The sequence below is a fragment of the Enoplosus armatus genome, chromosome 11 (genome assembly GCF_043641665.1).
Source record: "Enoplosus armatus isolate fEnoArm2 chromosome 11, fEnoArm2.hap1, whole genome shotgun sequence".
Lineage (NCBI taxonomy): Eukaryota > Metazoa > Chordata > Actinopteri > Centrarchiformes > Enoplosidae > Enoplosus > Enoplosus armatus.
Genome location: NC_092190.1, coordinates 751,661 through 768,301, shown reverse-complemented (window position 1 = coordinate 768,301; position 16,641 = coordinate 751,661). Strand labels below are relative to the sequence as shown.

The window sequence follows — 16,641 nt, the reverse complement described above, 5'->3', positions numbered from 1 at the left end:
TGACTGTGTATCATCCGTGACCACTGGGGTGGGGGCAGAGGGCAGCTCAGCATCAACAGCCAGATGAAGCCACCCAAAAAAATGCAGCCAGATTCGCACTTTTGACTCGCAGACAGATAGGGAACATTGCCCTAATGCCAACCGGTACGTACGGTTAAACGTGCCCTGCACTTTCGCTCCCCTCGTCACAGAGAGTCCGCAAGGGCCTGAGTGTTTGGGACATTTGGTAGCCTGTGTCCAAAAGCCAGGCCTTCATTTCTCCGCGATCCCATTGGATAGAGCCTGTGCTAATGTGGGGAGGGCTAGGGGAATGTGCGTGGCCTGGTATTTGGGACTCCACAAGCAGAGTGAGGCTTACCGTGAGGGTAGTGACCGGGGCGACTAGGCTCCTCGGCCGCTCTCCTGGAGAGGCCTGTACTTACTCGGGTTTCTCTTCATCACGTACAAGCCTTTCGCCTTTTACTAAAGACTTCCGTGGAGAGGAACACCAATGAGTTAAAACTATTTTTGGCAGGCTCTGCCGTGTGGCTGAGCCTCGTGCGTTTGTGAAAAGCAACAAGAAGCTGTCCTTAACAAGATTTAGGCTGCCACCTTGTCGGCTTGGGAGGAGGCGCTGAGAAGCAGCCATTGTTATGCGCGCTTGAAACGACTGCGCCAGGACAAGGGAGAGCTGTTCCAGAATGTGGCCTCTGGAAGCAAACAGCCAGGGCTCATCGCTTCTCGGCCTTTTGGCTAAGATCAAGTGTAGTATCTGTTCTTATCAGGAATACAGGAATGTGGCCTGCCATTTTTAAACCACTACAGAGAGTGGGAGGAGCTATGGCCACAAACATCGATGTGGAGCGGATCAAACGCAAACAGAAATGACGGAGTGGCCATTTTAATCAAAAACCCACTGGTTTTGGTGAAGGGCAGCACTGTGGTGAGAGATGGTCGGGCACTTTTAGCACACCTGACTTTTATGGGAAAAGATTTTAACGTCTTAAATATTTATGGCTTTAACGACAGAAATGACAGGTATGATCTTTTAGAAGACTTGCAGTTCCACATGCTAGGTAGGGCACCTTTAGTTGTAGGGGGAGATTTTAATTGTATTTTAAGCAGGAATGATAGGAAGAGAGCAGGTGAAGATTTTAAAGTGGACAAAACCTCAGTTTTATTTCAGGGCATATGCAGGGATTTTAAACTTCTGGACTGTTTTAAAACCATGCATCCCAGAGAAGAGGGCTTCACCTGGTTTAGTGGTGATGGCACCCGAGCCTCTCGCATTGATTACATTTTATCACGTGATTGCCCACCAACTGATGCTAGATTGACACCTGTTTTCTTTTCAGACCACGCAATGCTCTCCTGCACTCTCTCACTCTCTTCGGGTGTGACATCAGGAAGCGGCCTGTGGAAGCTCAACTGCTCCCTTTTAGAAGATAGGGAGTTAGGTAGACAGTATAGAGAGCAGTACCAAGAGTGGCAGACCCTTCAAGACTTCTACGATACACGTGCACACTGGTGGGAAATGGTGAAAGCAAGGACCCAGACTTTCTTTAGACAGGCAGGCAAGAAAAAAAAAGACAGGGACAACAGACGCATGTTGGGACTGCAGAAACGACTCCAGCGGTATTTTAAACTAAACCAACAGGGGATGGATTTTAATGAAGAAATCAAACAAATTAAAACCCAGATGTCAGCCTCAGCAGAAATTAAAAGCAAGGGTGTCATTTTGAGAAGCAAGGAGAGGGAAATAGAGGAAGGAGAGAAGTGCACAAGATACTTTTTTAAGAAAATTATGAATAAAGGGGGGAGTATTTTTAGACTAAGAAAAGAAAATGGGTGCATAGCTGACACCACAGAGGAAATCATAGAAACTGTCGGACATTTTTATAGAGAACTATACAAAGAAAAACACGTTAAGTGGGACACCATGACTGAAGTCTTAGAAGTTATTGACCAAGCAGTAAATGACAGTGAGCTTTTAACCCAAGATTTTAACATTCTCGAGTTAAATAAATGTCTCAAGTCTTTTAAGGCAGGTAAGTCTCCAGGAGAAGATGGGCTCCCTCTGGAATTTTATGTGACGTTCTGGGACATTTTAGCACCTGACTTGCTTGCTGTTTTTATGGATTTTGAAAAACTTGACCGACTTCCTGACAGTTTTAGAGTAGGGATAGTGACTCTCCTTCACAAAGACAAAGACAAGACAGATTTGAAGAACTGGAGACCCATTACACTTTTAAATTTTGATTGTAAACTTTTTAGTAAGGTTTTAGCATCCCGCATGTCTTTGTTTTTAGAAGACCTGATTCACCCTGATCAAGCCTGTGCTGTCCCGGGGAGGAAGATCACCGACAGCCTCGTACTGATCCGAGACACCATCTGTTATGCGAGAGACAGAAACATCCGGCTAGTTGTCCTAAATTTAGATTTTGAGAAAGCCTTTGATCGGATCTCGCACCAGTACCTTTTCCAGGTGCTGCAAAAAATGGGGTTTCCAAGAAGGTTTATAGCCTGGGTGAGAATGCTGTACCAGGGCATTACCAGCAAATTCACTGTTAACGGGCATCTTACAGAAGCAGTGGATATAAACTGCGGTGTCCGTCAGGGTTGTCCGTTATCTGCCCTCCTCTATGTTCTCTGCATAGAACCACTGGCACAGATCTTGAGAAGGGACCAACAAATCAATGGGGTTGGAGCCCCAGGGAGCGGGGGACTGGAGACAAAGTGTTTTTTATACATGGACGACGTGAACATTTTATGCACTGACCTTTTATCTGTCAACAGGACGCTGGACTTGACTGACTGGTTTGGACGGGCCTCTGGGTCAAAACTCAACAGAGGCAAGACCCAAGCCCACTTTTATGGACCGTGGACAGCGACTGAGATGACAGGACTCCCCCTGACTGTGACCCAGACAGACCAAAAGATACTTGGGATCAAATTTGATAGGGAGGGGGGAGGGAAAACAAATTGGCCAGACATTGTAGGGAAAGTCAGGCAGAGACTAGGGTACTGGAGACTTAGAAGACTGACAATGGAAGGAAAGGTTTTAATCATCAAAGCTGTGATTTTACCTTTGCTTTTACTCATCAGTTCTGTTTTTTTCCCACCTAGAAGAGTGCTTTTAGACTTGGAAAGAGCCATCTTTTATTTCCTGTGGGGCTCCAAGTGGGAACGTCTGAGGAGATATGTGATGAAGAAGCCGAAGGAGAAAGGAGGAAAAGGAGTCCCGGACCTGTACTTGTTTTTAGGGAGCAGATACACAGCACTACACATCACAACCGCCACAGCCCCATCCAGAAACCCCAAAACAACAGCAATGACACGGTTCTGGATGGGGTCCTACCTCAGACGATTAAAAATTTTACCCAATGATCTTAAAGTACCTGTGTCTTTTAACCTGCCACCAACCTACGCTTTTATCCAGACATTTTTAAGGCATTTTAACCTTGAGCAGGAGGAGTTGAAAGTTTTAACCAACCACCGTTCTGTCATTTCTGTTGTGCAGGAGCAGGAACCAGTGAGTCCAGTGCGCGGGCTCGCATTGGGCGAGCCTTCAGCAGTATGGTGCAACGTGAACCATTCCGCTCTTCCAAACAGACTCCGGGACCTGTCATGGATGGTGGCTCACGAGATCCTCCCAGTCAGGTCCGTAATGCACTCCCGGGGCTTGTCCACACATTCAACTTGTCCCCGACCAGGTTGTGGCGCGCCCGAGTCGGTGAGGCATTTGCTCTGGGAGTGCAGCGCTGCCGTAGAACAGTGGGCAACGGCCGGCTCCTTGCAATTCCCGTACTTGCCAGCAAGGGAGGTCCTTACAGCACAGCTGGTGCTGTATGGGGTGGGCCAAAAACAATTGCCAGCATGCGACTTCCCCAAGCAGTGGCTTACCCTAGCCGCCATAAAAGACGCCATATGGACCTCCAGAAACTTGCTGGCAAGGAAGCACATGCAGATCCCCCCCGTGGCTGCGATCCGGATGGCCGCAGCGACGGTCCAAGCAGCCGAAGCTGCAGGCGGCAGGCCAAGGACACAGCCACAAAGAAGAATCGCATTTGTGCCCATTCGGACGAAGGAGCCGGAGCCACACAAAAGAAGTTCAAAGCAGCGGCGGCCTGACTCTCCGGGTGAGGCAGGTGGGAAGGAGCAACAGGGCGAAGGTCTCCTCTGAGCACCAAGAAAGGATTCCGAGAGACCAAATCTGTTTGGGAGAGCGGAATGACTTATCCTTGGTAGGGAATCACTATGCTCCTGCACAGCAATGGAGTTGGAAGGGAGGATTTTTACCGAAGCACTCCCCATTTGTTTTTGTTTTTTTTGTTTTTTTTTAAAGACATTTTAAAATGGACACTCAAAACACACAGACATGCACAAAATGTATAATTTTTAACTTGTGAGAAATCTCATCTGTAATACCTCTGACGACAGTGTTTTGAATATTTAAATATGGTCTTACCTGTTGCACCATTGTATTGATTGATTTCTTGTATTTTAAAAGGTAATTTGTATGTCTTAACTCTGGGTTTTATGTGAAATTACTATGAAATGAGTGTCAATAAATATTTTCGAAAGAAAAAAAAATCTGTTCTTATCAGTTTAATATCTGATATGTCCTCTATAAGGGGACAACATATTAAATGGATTTTTAGCACCGGGAGCTGAAAAAGGGGCTTGCCCCGTTCACTCCACGCATCGACCCGGTATTGCAGTGCCGCCGGGAACGGTGCACCCATCTCCTGCCTTGTGAAAAAGCAAATACCGACACAAACAGAGAGTCGGGGTCAAACCCTCTGCTGACTGCCTGACGTCCCTCGCCGAGCCTCATCTGGGCTCCCGCTCTCAAATGACTGTGTATCATCCGTGACCACTGGGGTGGGGGCAGAGCGCAGCTCAGCATCAACAGCCAGATGAAGCCACCCAAAAAAATGCAGCCAGATTCGCACTTTTGACTCGCAGACAGATAGGGAACATTGCCCTACTGCCACCGGTACGTACGGTTAAACGTGCCCTGCACTTTCGCTCCCCTCGTCACAGAGAGTCCGCAAGGGCCTGAGTGTTTGGGACACTTGGTAGCCTGTGTCCAAAAGCCAGGCCTTCATTTCTCCGCGATCCCATTGGATAGAGCCTGTGCTAATGTGGGGAGGGCTAGGGGAATGTGCGTGGCCTGGTATTTGGGACTCCACAAGCAGAGTGAGGCTTACCGTGAGGGTAGTGACCGGGGCGACTAGGCTCGTCGGCCGCTCTCCTGGAGAGGCCTGTACTTACTCGGGTTTCTCTTCATCACGTACAAGCCTTTCGCCTTTTACTAAAGACTTCCGTGGAGAGGAACACCAATGAGTTAAAACTATTTTTGGCAGGCTCTGCCGTGTGGCTGAGCCTCGTGCGTTTGTGAAAAGCAACAAGGAGCTGTCCTTAACAAGATTTAGGCTGCCACCTTGTCGGCTTGGGAGGAGGCGCTGAGAAGCAGCCATTGTTATGCGCGCTTGAAACGACTGCGCCAGGACAAGGGAGAGCTGTTCCAGAATGTGGCCTCTGGAAGCAAACAGCCAGGGCTCATCGCTTCTCGGCCTTTTGGCTAAGATCAAGTGTAGTATCTGTTCTTATCAGTTTAATATCTGATATGTCCTCTATAAGGGGACAACATATTAAATGGATTTTTAGCACCGGGAGCTGAAAAAGGGGCTTGCCCCGTTCACTCCACGCATCGACCCGGTATTGCAGTGCCGCCGGGAACGGTGCACCCATCTCCTGCCTTGTGAAAAAGCAAATACCGACACAAACAGAGAGTCGGGGTCAAACCCTCTGCTGACTGCCTGACGTCCCTCGCCGAGCCTCATCTGGGCTCCCGCTCTCAAATGACTGTGTATCATCCGTGACCACTGGGGTGGGGGCAGAGCGCAGCTCAGCATCAACAGCCAGATGAAGCCACCCAAAAAAATGCAGCCAGATTCGCACTTTTGACTCGCAGACAGATAGGGAACATTGCCCTACTGCCACCGGTACGTACGGTTAAACGTGCCCTGCACTTTCGCTCCCCTCGTCACAGAGAGTCCGCAAGGGCCTGAGTGTTTGGGACACTTGGTAGCCTGTGTCCAAAAGCCAGGCCTTCATTTCTCCGCGATCCCATTGGATAGAGCCTGTGCTAATGTGGGGAGGGCTAGGGGAATGTGCGTGGCCTGGTATTTGGGACTCCACAAGCAGAGTGAGGCTTACCGTGAGGGTAGTGACCGGGGCGACTAGGCTCCTCGGCCGCTCTCCTGGAGAGGCCTGTACTTACTCGGGTTTCTCTTCATCACGTACAAGCCTTTCGCCTTTTACTAAAGACTTCCGTGGAGAGGAACACCAATGAGTTAAAACTATTTTTGGCAGGCTCTGCCGTGTGGCTGAGCCTCGTGCGTTTGTGAAAAGCAACAAGAAGCTGTCCTTAACAAGATTTAGGCTGCCACCTTGTCGGCTTGGGAGGAGGCGCTGAGAAGCAGCCATTGTTATGCGCGCTTGAAACGACTGCGCCAGGACAAGGGAGAGCTGTTCCAGAATGTGGCCTCTGGAAGCAAACAGCCAGGGCTCATCGCTTCTCGGCCTTTTGGCTAAGATCAAGTGTAGTATCTGTTCTTATCAGTTTAATATCTGATATGTCCTCTATAAGGGGACAACATATTAAATGGATTTTTAGCACCGGGAGCTGAAAAAGGGGCTTGCCCCGTTCACTCCACGCATCGACCCGGTATTGCAGTGCCGCCGGGAACGGTGCACCCATCTCCTGCCTTGTGAAAAAGCAAATACCGACACAAACAGAGAGTCGGGGTCAAACCCTCTGCTGACTGCCTGACGTCCCTCGCCGAGCCTCATCTGGGCTCCCGCTCTCAAATGACTGTGTATCATCCGTGACCACTGGGGTGGGGGCAGAGGGCAGCTCAGCATCAACAGCCAGATGAAGCCACCCAAAAAAATGCAGCCAGATTCGCACTTTTGACTCGCAGACAGATAGGGAACATTGCCCTAATGCCAACCGGTACGTACGGTTAAACGTGCCCTGCACTTTCGCTCCCCTCGTCACAGAGAGTCCGCAAGGGCCTGAGTGTTTGGGACATTTGGTAGCCTGTGTCCAAAAGCCAGGCCTTCATTTCTCCGCGATCCCATTGGATAGAGCCTGTGCTAATGTGGGGAGGGCTAGGGGAATGTGCGTGGCCTGGTATTTGGGACTCCACAAGCAGAGTGAGGCTTACCGTGAGGGTAGTGACCGGGGCGACTAGGCTCCTCGGCCGCTCTCCTGGAGAGGCCTGTACTTACTCGGGTTTCTCTTCATCACGTACAAGCCTTTCGCCTTTTATTAAAGACTTCCGTGGAGAGGAACACCAATGAGTTAAAACTATTTTTGGCAGGCTCTGCCGTGTGGCTGAGCCTCGTGCGTTTGTGAAAAGCAACAAGAAGCTGTCCTTAACAAGATTTAGGCTGCCACCTTGTCGGCTTGGGAGGAGGCGCTGAGAAGCAGCCATTGTTATGCGCGCTTGAAACGACTGCGCCAGGACAAGGGAGAGCTGTTCCAGAATGTGGCCTCTGGAAGCAAACAGCCAGGGCTCATCGCTTCTCGGCCTTTTGGCTAAGATCAAGTGTAGTATCTGTTCTTATCAGTTTAATATCTGATATGTCCTCTATAAGGGGACAACATATTAAATGGATTTTTAGCACCGGGAGCTGAAAAAGGGGCTTGCCCCGTTCACTCCACGCATCGACCCGGTATTGCAGTGCCGCCGGGAACGGTGCACCCATCTCCTGCCTTGTGAAAAAGCAAATACCGACACAAACAGAGAGTCGGGGTCAAACCCTCTGCTGACTGCCTGACGTCCCTCGCCGAGCCTCATCTGGGCTCCCGCTCTCAAATGACTGTGTATCATCCGTGACCACTGGGGTGGGGGCAGAGCGCAGCTCAGCATCAACAGCCAGATGAAGCCACCCAAAAAAATGCAGCCAGATTCGCACTTTTGACTCGCAGACAGATAGGGAACATTGCCCTACTGCCACCGGTACGTACGGTTAAACGTGCCCTGCACTTTCGCTCCCCTCGTCACAGAGAGTCCGCAAGGGCCTGAGTGTTTGGGACACTTGGTAGCCTGTGTCCAAAAGCCAGGCCTTCATTTCTCCGCGATCCCATTGGATAGAGCCTGTGCTAATGTGGGGAGGGCTAGGGGAATGTGCGTGGCCTGGTATTTGGGACTCCACAAGCAGAGTGAGGCTTACCGTGAGGGTAGTGACCGGGGCGACTAGGCTCGTCGGCCGCTCTCCTGGAGAGGCCTGTACTTACTCGGGTTTCTCTTCATCACGTACAAGCCTTTCGCCTTTTACTAAAGACTTCCGTGGAGAGGAACACCAATGAGTTAAAACTATTTTTGGCAGGCTCTGCCGTGTGGCTGAGCCTCGTGCGTTTGTGAAAAGCAACAAGGAGCTGTCCTTAACAAGATTTAGGCTGCCACCTTGTCGGCTTGGGAGGAGGCGCTGAGAAGCAGCCATTGTTATGCGCGCTTGAAACGACTGCGCCAGGACAAGGGAGAGCTGTTCCAGAATGTGGCCTCTGGAAGCAAACAGCCAGGGCTCATCGCTTCTCGGCCTTTTGGCTAAGATCAAGTGTAGTATCTGTTCTTATCAGTTTAATATCTGATATGTCCTCTATAAGGGGACAACATATTAAATGGATTTTTAGCACCGGGAGCTGAAAAAGGGGCTTGCCCCGTTCACTCCACGCATCGACCCGGTATTGCAGTGCCGCCGGGAACGGTGCACCCATCTCCTGCCTTGTGAAAAAGCAAATACCGACACAAACAGAGAGTCGGGGTCAAACCCTCTGCTGACTGCCTGACGTCCCTCGCCGAGCCTCATCTGGGCTCCCGCTCTCAAATGACTGTGTATCATCCGTGACCACTGGGGTGGGGGCAGAGCGCAGCTCAGCATCAACAGCCAGATGAAGCCACCCAAAAAAATGCAGCCAGATTCGCACTTTTGACTCGCAGACAGATAGGGAACATTGCCCTACTGCCACCGGTACGTACGGTTAAACGTGCCCTGCACTTTCGCTCCCCTCGTCACAGAGAGTCCGCAAGGGCCTGAGTGTTTGGGACACTTGGTAGCCTGTGTCCAAAAGCCAGGCCTTCATTTCTCCGCGATCCCATTGGATAGAGCCTGTGCTAATGTGGGGAGGGCTAGGGGAATGTGCGTGGCCTGGTATTTGGGACTCCACAAGCAGAGTGAGGCTTACCGTGAGGGTAGTGACCGGGGCGACTAGGCTCCTCGGCCGCTCTCCTGGAGAGGCCTGTACTTACTCGGGTTTCTCTTCATCACGTACAAGCCTTTCGCCTTTTACTAAAGACTTCCGTGGAGAGGAACACCAATGAGTTAAAACTATTTTTGGCAGGCTCTGCCGTGTGGCTGAGCCTCGTGCGTTTGTGAAAAGCAACAAGAAGCTGTCCTTAACAAGATTTAGGCTGCCACCTTGTCGGCTTGGGAGGAGGCGCTGAGAAGCAGCCATTGTTATGCGCGCTTGAAACGACTGCGCCAGGACAAGGGAGAGCTGTTCCAGAATGTGGCCTCTGGAAGCAAACAGCCAGGGCTCATCGCTTCTCGGCCTTTTGGCTAAGATCAAGTGTAGTATCTGTTCTTATCAGTTTAATATCTGATATGTCCTCTATAAGGGGACAACATATTAAATGGATTTTTAGCACCGGGAGCTGAAAAAGGGGCTTGCCCCGTTCACTCCACGCATCGACCCGGTATTGCAGTGCCGCCGGGAACGGTGCACCCATCTCCTGCCTTGTGAAAAAGCAAATACCGACACAAACAGAGAGTCGGGGTCAAACCCTCTGCTGACTGCCTGACGTCCCTCGCCGAGCCTCATCTGGGCTCCCGCTCTCAAATGACTGTGTATCATCCGTGACCACTGGGGTGGGGGCAGAGGGCAGCTCAGCATCAACAGCCAGATGAAGCCACCCAAAAAAATGCAGCCAGATTCGCACTTTTGACTCGCAGACAGATAGGGAACATTGCCCTAATGCCAACCGGTACGTACGGTTAAACGTGCCCTGCACTTTCGCTCCCCTCGTCACAGAGAGTCCGCAAGGGCCTGAGTGTTTGGGACATTTGGTAGCCTGTGTCCAAAAGCCAGGCCTTCATTTCTCCGCGATCCCATTGGATAGAGCCTGTGCTAATGTGGGGAGGGCTAGGGGAATGTGCGTGGCCTGGTATTTGGGACTCCACAAGCAGAGTGAGGCTTACCGTGAGGGTAGTGACCGGGGCGACTAGGCTCCTCGGCCGCTCTCCTGGAGAGGCCTGTACTTACTCGGGTTTCTCTTCATCACGTACAAGCCTTTCGCCTTTTATTAAAGACTTCCGTGGAGAGGAACACCAATGAGTTAAAACTATTTTTGGCAGGCTCTGCCGTGTGGCTGAGCCTCGTGCGTTTGTGAAAAGCAACAAGAAGCTGTCCTTAACAAGATTTAGGCTGCCACCTTGTCGGCTTGGGAGGAGGCGCTGAGAAGCAGCCATTGTTATGCGCGCTTGAAACGACTGCGCCAGGACAAGGGAGAGCTGTTCCAGAATGTGGCCTCTGGAAGCAAACAGCCAGGGCTCATCGCTTCTCGGCCTTTTGGCTAAGATCAAGTGTAGTATCTGTTCTTATCAGTTTAATATCTGATATGTCCTCTATAAGGGGACAACATATTAAATGGATTTTTAGCACCGGGAGCTGAAAAAGGGGCTTGCCCCGTTCACTCCACGCATCGACCCGGTATTGCAGTGCCGCCGGGAACGGTGCACCCATCTCCTGCCTTGTGAAAAAGCAAATACCGACACAAACAGAGAGTCGGGGTCAAACCCTCTGCTGACTGCCTGACGTCCCTCGCCGAGCCTCATCTGGGCTCCCGCTCTCAAATGACTGTGTATCATCCGTGACCACTGGGGTGGGGGCAGAGCGCAGCTCAGCATCAACAGCCAGATGAAGCCACCCAAAAAAATGCAGCCAGATTCGCACTTTTGACTCGCAGACAGATAGGGAACATTGCCCTACTGCCACCGGTACGTACGGTTAAACGTGCCCTGCACTTTCGCTCCCCTCGTCACAGAGAGTCCGCAAGGGCCTGAGTGTTTGGGACACTTGGTAGCCTGTGTCCAAAAGCCAGGCCTTCATTTCTCCGCGATCCCATTGGATAGAGCCTGTGCTAATGTGGGGAGGGCTAGGGGAATGTGCGTGGCCTGGTATTTGGGACTCCACAAGCAGAGTGAGGCTTACCGTGAGGGTAGTGACCGGGGCGACTAGGCTCGTCGGCCGCTCTCCTGGAGAGGCCTGTACTTACTCGGGTTTCTCTTCATCACGTACAAGCCTTTCGCCTTTTACTAAAGACTTCCGTGGAGAGGAACACCAATGAGTTAAAACTATTTTTGGCAGGCTCTGCCGTGTGGCTGAGCCTCGTGCGTTTGTGAAAAGCAACAAGGAGCTGTCCTTAACAAGATTTAGGCTGCCACCTTGTCGGCTTGGGAGGAGGCGCTGAGAAGCAGCCATTGTTATGCGCGCTTGAAACGACTGCGCCAGGACAAGGGAGAGCTGTTCCAGAATGTGGCCTCTGGAAGCAAACAGCCAGGGCTCATCGCTTCTCGGCCTTTTGGCTAAGATCAAGTGTAGTATCTGTTCTTATCAGTTTAATATCTGATATGTCCTCTATAAGGGGACAACATATTAAATGGATTTTTAGCACCGGGAGCTGAAAAAGGGGCTTGCCCCGTTCACTCCACGCATCGACCCGGTATTGCAGTGCCGCCGGGAACGGTGCACCCATCTCCTGCCTTGTGAAAAAGCAAATACCGACACAAACAGAGAGTCGGGGTCAAACCCTCTGCTGACTGCCTGACGTCCCTCGCCGAGCCTCATCTGGGCTCCCGCTCTCAAATGACTGTGTATCATCCGTGACCACTGGGGTGGGGGCAGAGCGCAGCTCAGCATCAACAGCCAGATGAAGCCACCCAAAAAAATGCAGCCAGATTCGCACTTTTGACTCGCAGACAGATAGGGAACATTGCCCTACTGCCACCGGTACGTACGGTTAAACGTGCCCTGCACTTTCGCTCCCCTCGTCACAGAGAGTCCGCAAGGGCCTGAGTGTTTGGGACACTTGGTAGCCTGTGTCCAAAAGCCAGGCCTTCATTTCTCCGCGATCCCATTGGATAGAGCCTGTGCTAATGTGGGGAGGGCTAGGGGAATGTGCGTGGCCTGGTATTTGGGACTCCACAAGCAGAGTGAGGCTTACCGTGAGGGTAGTGACCGGGGCGACTAGGCTCCTCGGCCGCTCTCCTGGAGAGGCCTGTACTTACTCGGGTTTCTCTTCATCACGTACAAGCCTTTCGCCTTTTACTAAAGACTTCCGTGGAGAGGAACACCAATGAGTTAAAACTATTTTTGGCAGGCTCTGCCGTGTGGCTGAGCCTCGTGCGTTTGTGAAAAGCAACAAGAAGCTGTCCTTAACAAGATTTAGGCTGCCACCTTGTCGGCTTGGGAGGAGGCGCTGAGAAGCAGCCATTGTTATGCGCGCTTGAAACGACTGCGCCAGGACAAGGGAGAGCTGTTCCAGAATGTGGCCTCTGGAAGCAAACAGCCAGGGCTCATCGCTTCTCGGCCTTTTGGCTAAGATCAAGTGTAGTATCTGTTCTTATCAGTTTAATATCTGATATGTCCTCTATAAGGGGACAACATATTAAATGGATTTTTAGCACCGGGAGCTGAAAAAGGGGCTTGCCCCGTTCACTCCACGCATCGACCCGGTATTGCAGTGCCGCCGGGAACGGTGCACCCATCTCCTGCCTTGTGAAAAAGCAAATACCGACACAAACAGAGAGTCGGGGTCAAACCCTCTGCTGACTGCCTGACGTCCCTCGCCGAGCCTCATCTGGGCTCCCGCTCTCAAATGACTGTGTATCATCCGTGACCACTGGGGTGGGGGCAGAGGGCAGCTCAGCATCAACAGCCAGATGAAGCCACCCAAAAAAATGCAGCCAGATTCGCACTTTTGACTCGCAGACAGATAGGGAACATTGCCCTAATGCCAACCGGTACGTACGGTTAAACGTGCCCTGCACTTTCGCTCCCCTCGTCACAGAGAGTCCGCAAGGGCCTGAGTGTTTGGGACATTTGATAGCCTGTGTCCAAAAGCCAGGCCTTCATTTCTCCGCGATCCCATTGGATAGAGCCTGTGCTAATGTGGGGAGGGCTAGGGGAATGTGCGTGGCCTGGTATTTGGGACTCCACAAGCAGAGTGAGGCTTACCGTGAGGGTAGTGACCGGGGCGACTAGGCTCCTCGGCCGCTCTCCTGGAGAGGCCTGTACTTACTCGGGTTTCTCTTCATCACGTACAAGCCTTTCGCCTTTTACTAAAGACTTCCGTGGAGAGGAACACCAATGAGTTAAAACTATTTTTGGCAGGCTCTGCCGTGTGGCTGAGCCTCGTGCGTTTGTGAAAAGCAACAAGAAGCTGTCCTTAACAAGATTTAGGCTGCCACCTTGTCGGCTTGGGAGGAGGCGCTAAGAAGCAGCCATTGTTATGCGCGCTTGAAACGACTGCGCCAGGACAAGGGAGAGCTGTTCCAGAATGTGGCCTCTGGAAGCAAACAGCCAGGGCTCATCGCTTCTCGGCCTTTTGGCTAAGATCAAGTGTAGTATCTGTTCTTATCAGTTTAATATCTGATATGTCCTCTATAAGGGGACAACATATTAAATGGATTTTTAGCACCGGGAGCTGAAAAAGGGGCTTGCCCCGTTCACTCCACGCATCGACCCGGTATTGCAGTGCCGCCGGGAACGGTGCACCCATCTCCTGCCTTGTGAAAAAGCAAATACCGACACAAACAGAGAGTCGGGGTCAAACCCTCTGCTGACTGCCTGACGTCCCTCGCCGAGCCTCATCTGGGCTCCCGCTCTCAAATGACTGTGTATCATCCGTGACCACTGGGGTGGGGGCAGAGCGCAGCTCAGCATCAACAGCCAGATGAAGCCACCCAAAAAAATGCAGCCAGATTCGCACTTTTGACTCGCAGACAGATAGGGAACATTGCCCTAATGCCAACCGGTACGTACGGTTAAACGTGCCCTGCACTTTCGCTCCCCTCGTCACAGAGAGTCCGCAAGGGCCTGAGTGTTTGGGACATTTGGTAGCCTGTGTCCAAAAGCCAGGCCTTCATTTCTCCGCGATCCCATTGGATAGAGCCTGTGCTAATGTGGGGAGGGCTAGGGGAATGTGCGTGGCCTGGTATTTGGGACTCCACAAGCAGAGTGAGGCTTACCGTGAGGGTAGTGACCGGGGCGACTAGGCTCCTCGGCCGCTCTCCTGGAGAGGCCTGTACTTACTCGGGTTTCTCTTCATCACGTACAAGCCTTTCGCCTTTTACTAAAGACTTCCGTGGAGAGGAACACCAATGAGTTAAAACTATTTTTGGCAGGCTCTGCCGTGTGGCTGAGCCTCGTGCGTTTGTGAAAAGCAACAAGAAGCTGTCCTTAACAAGATTTAGGCTGCCACCTTGTCGGCTTGGGAGGAGGCGCTGAGAAGCAGCCATTGTTATGCGCGCTTGAAACGACTGCGCCAGGACAAGGGAGAGCTGTTCCAGAATGTGGCCTCTGGAAGCAAACAGCCAGGGCTCATCGCTTCTCGGCCTTTTGGCTAAGATCAAGTGTAGTATCTGTTCTTATCAGTTTAATATCTGATATGTCCTCTATAAGGGGACAACATATTAAATGGATTTTTAGCACCGGGAGCTGAAAAAGGGGCTTGCCCCGTTCACTCCACGCATCGACCCGGTATTGCAGTGCCGCCGGGAACGGTGCACCCATCTCCTGCCTTGTGAAAAAGCAAATACCGACACAAACAGAGAGTCGGGGTCAAACCCTCTGCTGACTGCCTGACGTCCCTCGCCGAGCCTCATCTGGGCTCCCGCTCTCAAATGACTGTGTATCATCCGTGACCACTGGGGTGGGGGCAGAGCGCAGCTCAGCATCAACAGCCAGATGAAGCCACCCAAAAAAATGCAGCCAGATTCGCACTTTTGACTCGCAGACAGATAGGGAACATTGCCCTACTGCCACCGGTACGTACGGTTAAACGTGCCCTGCACTTTCGCTCCCCTCGTCACAGAGAGTCCGCAAGGGCCTGAGTGTTTGGGACATTTGGTAGCCTGTGTCCAAAAGCCAGGCCTTCATTTCTCCGCGATCCCATTGGATAGAGCCTGTGCTAATGTGGGGAGGGCTAGGGGAATGTGCGTGGCCTGGTATTTGGGACTCCACAAGCAGAGTGAGGCTTACCGTGAGGGTAGTGACCGGGGCGACTAGGCTCCTCGGCCGCTCTCCTGGAGAGGCCTGTACTTACTCGGGTTTCTCTTCATCACGTACAAGCCTTTCGCCTTTTACTAAAGACTTCCGTGGAGAGGAACACCAATGAGTTAAAACTATTTTTGGCAGGCTCTGCCGTGTGGCTGAGCCTCGTGCGTTTGTGAAAAGCAACAAGAAGCTGTCCTTAACAAGATTTAGGCTGCCACCTTGTCGGCTTGGGAGGAGGCGCTGAGAAGCAGCCATTGTTATGCGCGCTTGAAACGACTGCGCCAGGACAAGGGAGAGCTGTTCCAGAATGTGGCCTCTGGAAGCAAACAGCCAGGGCTCATCGCTTCTCGGCCTTTTGGCTAAGATCAAGTGTAGTATCTGTTCTTATCAGTTTAATATCTGATATGTCCTCTATAAGGGGACAACATATTAAATGGATTTTTAGCACCGGGAGCTGAAAAAGGGGCTTGCCCCGTTCACTCCACGCATCGACCCGGTATTGCAGTGCCGCCGGGAACGGTGCACCCATCTCCTGCCTTGTGAAAAAGCAAATACCGACACAAACAGAGAGTCGGGGTCAAACCCTCTGCTGACTGCCTGACGTCCCTCGCCGAGCCTCATCTGGGCTCCCGCTCTCAAATGACTGTGTATCATCCGTGACCACTGGGGTGGGGGCAGAGCGCAGCTCAGCATCAACAGCCAGATGAAGCCACCCAAAAAAATGCAGCCAGATTCGCACTTTTGACTCGCAGACAGATAGGGAACATTGCCCTACTGCCACCGGTACGTACGGTTAAACGTGCCCTGCACTTTCGCTCCCCTCGTCACAGAGAGTCCGCAAGGGCCTGAGTGTTTGGGACATTTGGTAGCCTGTGTCCAAAAGCCAGGCCTTCATTTCTCCGCGATCCCATTGGATAGAGCCTGTGCTAATGTGGGGAGGGCTAGGGGAATGTGCGTGGCCTGGTATTTGGGACTCCACAAGCAGAGTGAGGCTTACCGTGAGGGTAGTGACCGGGGCGACTAGGCTCCTCGGCCGCTCTCCTGGAGAGGCCTGTACTTACTCGGGTTTCTCTTCATCACGTACAAGCCTTTCGCCTTTTACTAAAGACTTCCGTGGAGAGGAACACCAATGAGTTAAAACTATTTTTGGCAGGCTCTGCCGTGTGGCTGAGCCTCGTGCGTTTGTGAAAAGCAACAAGAAGCTGTCCTTAACAAGATTTAGGCTGCCACCTTGTCGGCTTGGGAGGAGGCGCTGAGAAGCAGCCATTGTTATGCGCGCTTGAAACGACTGCGCCAGGACAAGGGAGAGC

The 16,641-nt window shown here is 51.8% G+C and overlaps 1 protein-coding gene, 24 non-coding genes and 2 pseudogenes across 25 annotated transcripts in view; all 27 read left to right on the top strand.

The window, feature by feature from the left end:
* Nucleotides 1-16,641, top strand: part of LOC139292570 (uncharacterized) — a 53,317-nt gene that overhangs the window by 21,380 nt on the left and 15,296 nt on the right. Inside the window, 2 exon segments of the mRNA XM_070914932.1 lie at nt 773-4,090; nt 4,092-4,127. Of these exon segments, the coding sequence (XP_070771033.1) occupies nt 773-4,090; nt 4,092-4,127 (3,354 nt within the window).
* LOC139293204 (U5 spliceosomal RNA) lies at nt 419-535 on the top strand. The gene has a single exon (XR_011597824.1). It is a non-coding gene; the product is annotated as a U5 spliceosomal RNA (small nuclear RNA).
* LOC139293084 (U2 spliceosomal RNA) lies at nt 713-801 on the top strand (annotated as a pseudogene).
* On the top strand, nt 4,551-4,725 carry LOC139293072 (U2 spliceosomal RNA; annotated as a pseudogene).
* On the top strand, nt 5,253-5,369 carry LOC139293203 (U5 spliceosomal RNA). The gene has a single exon (XR_011597823.1). It is a non-coding gene; the product is annotated as a U5 spliceosomal RNA (small nuclear RNA).
* Nucleotides 5,547-5,737, top strand: LOC139293798 (U2 spliceosomal RNA). Its single transcript, XR_011598380.1, has one exon. It is a non-coding gene; the product is annotated as a U2 spliceosomal RNA (small nuclear RNA).
* On the top strand, nt 6,265-6,381 carry LOC139293201 (U5 spliceosomal RNA). Its single transcript, XR_011597821.1, has one exon. It is a non-coding gene; the product is annotated as a U5 spliceosomal RNA (small nuclear RNA).
* On the top strand, nt 6,559-6,749 carry LOC139293796 (U2 spliceosomal RNA). The gene has a single exon (XR_011598378.1). It is a non-coding gene; the product is annotated as a U2 spliceosomal RNA (small nuclear RNA).
* LOC139293321 (U5 spliceosomal RNA) lies at nt 7,278-7,394 on the top strand. Its single transcript, XR_011597937.1, has one exon. It is a non-coding gene; the product is annotated as a U5 spliceosomal RNA (small nuclear RNA).
* Nucleotides 7,572-7,762, top strand: LOC139293795 (U2 spliceosomal RNA). The gene has a single exon (XR_011598377.1). It is a non-coding gene; the product is annotated as a U2 spliceosomal RNA (small nuclear RNA).
* LOC139293200 (U5 spliceosomal RNA) lies at nt 8,290-8,406 on the top strand. The gene has a single exon (XR_011597820.1). It is a non-coding gene; the product is annotated as a U5 spliceosomal RNA (small nuclear RNA).
* Nucleotides 8,584-8,774, top strand: LOC139293794 (U2 spliceosomal RNA). Its single transcript, XR_011598376.1, has one exon. It is a non-coding gene; the product is annotated as a U2 spliceosomal RNA (small nuclear RNA).
* LOC139293199 (U5 spliceosomal RNA) lies at nt 9,302-9,418 on the top strand. The gene has a single exon (XR_011597819.1). It is a non-coding gene; the product is annotated as a U5 spliceosomal RNA (small nuclear RNA).
* On the top strand, nt 9,596-9,786 carry LOC139293793 (U2 spliceosomal RNA). Its single transcript, XR_011598375.1, has one exon. It is a non-coding gene; the product is annotated as a U2 spliceosomal RNA (small nuclear RNA).
* LOC139293319 (U5 spliceosomal RNA) lies at nt 10,315-10,431 on the top strand. Its single transcript, XR_011597935.1, has one exon. It is a non-coding gene; the product is annotated as a U5 spliceosomal RNA (small nuclear RNA).
* LOC139293792 (U2 spliceosomal RNA) lies at nt 10,609-10,799 on the top strand. Its single transcript, XR_011598374.1, has one exon. It is a non-coding gene; the product is annotated as a U2 spliceosomal RNA (small nuclear RNA).
* LOC139293198 (U5 spliceosomal RNA) lies at nt 11,327-11,443 on the top strand. The gene has a single exon (XR_011597818.1). It is a non-coding gene; the product is annotated as a U5 spliceosomal RNA (small nuclear RNA).
* On the top strand, nt 11,621-11,811 carry LOC139293790 (U2 spliceosomal RNA). The gene has a single exon (XR_011598373.1). It is a non-coding gene; the product is annotated as a U2 spliceosomal RNA (small nuclear RNA).
* On the top strand, nt 12,339-12,455 carry LOC139293197 (U5 spliceosomal RNA). Its single transcript, XR_011597817.1, has one exon. It is a non-coding gene; the product is annotated as a U5 spliceosomal RNA (small nuclear RNA).
* On the top strand, nt 12,633-12,823 carry LOC139293789 (U2 spliceosomal RNA). The gene has a single exon (XR_011598372.1). It is a non-coding gene; the product is annotated as a U2 spliceosomal RNA (small nuclear RNA).
* LOC139293195 (U5 spliceosomal RNA) lies at nt 13,352-13,468 on the top strand. The gene has a single exon (XR_011597816.1). It is a non-coding gene; the product is annotated as a U5 spliceosomal RNA (small nuclear RNA).
* Nucleotides 13,646-13,836, top strand: LOC139293788 (U2 spliceosomal RNA). Its single transcript, XR_011598371.1, has one exon. It is a non-coding gene; the product is annotated as a U2 spliceosomal RNA (small nuclear RNA).
* LOC139293194 (U5 spliceosomal RNA) lies at nt 14,365-14,481 on the top strand. Its single transcript, XR_011597815.1, has one exon. It is a non-coding gene; the product is annotated as a U5 spliceosomal RNA (small nuclear RNA).
* Nucleotides 14,659-14,849, top strand: LOC139293787 (U2 spliceosomal RNA). Its single transcript, XR_011598370.1, has one exon. It is a non-coding gene; the product is annotated as a U2 spliceosomal RNA (small nuclear RNA).
* Nucleotides 15,377-15,493, top strand: LOC139293193 (U5 spliceosomal RNA). The gene has a single exon (XR_011597814.1). It is a non-coding gene; the product is annotated as a U5 spliceosomal RNA (small nuclear RNA).
* On the top strand, nt 15,671-15,861 carry LOC139293786 (U2 spliceosomal RNA). Its single transcript, XR_011598369.1, has one exon. It is a non-coding gene; the product is annotated as a U2 spliceosomal RNA (small nuclear RNA).
* On the top strand, nt 16,389-16,505 carry LOC139293192 (U5 spliceosomal RNA). Its single transcript, XR_011597813.1, has one exon. It is a non-coding gene; the product is annotated as a U5 spliceosomal RNA (small nuclear RNA).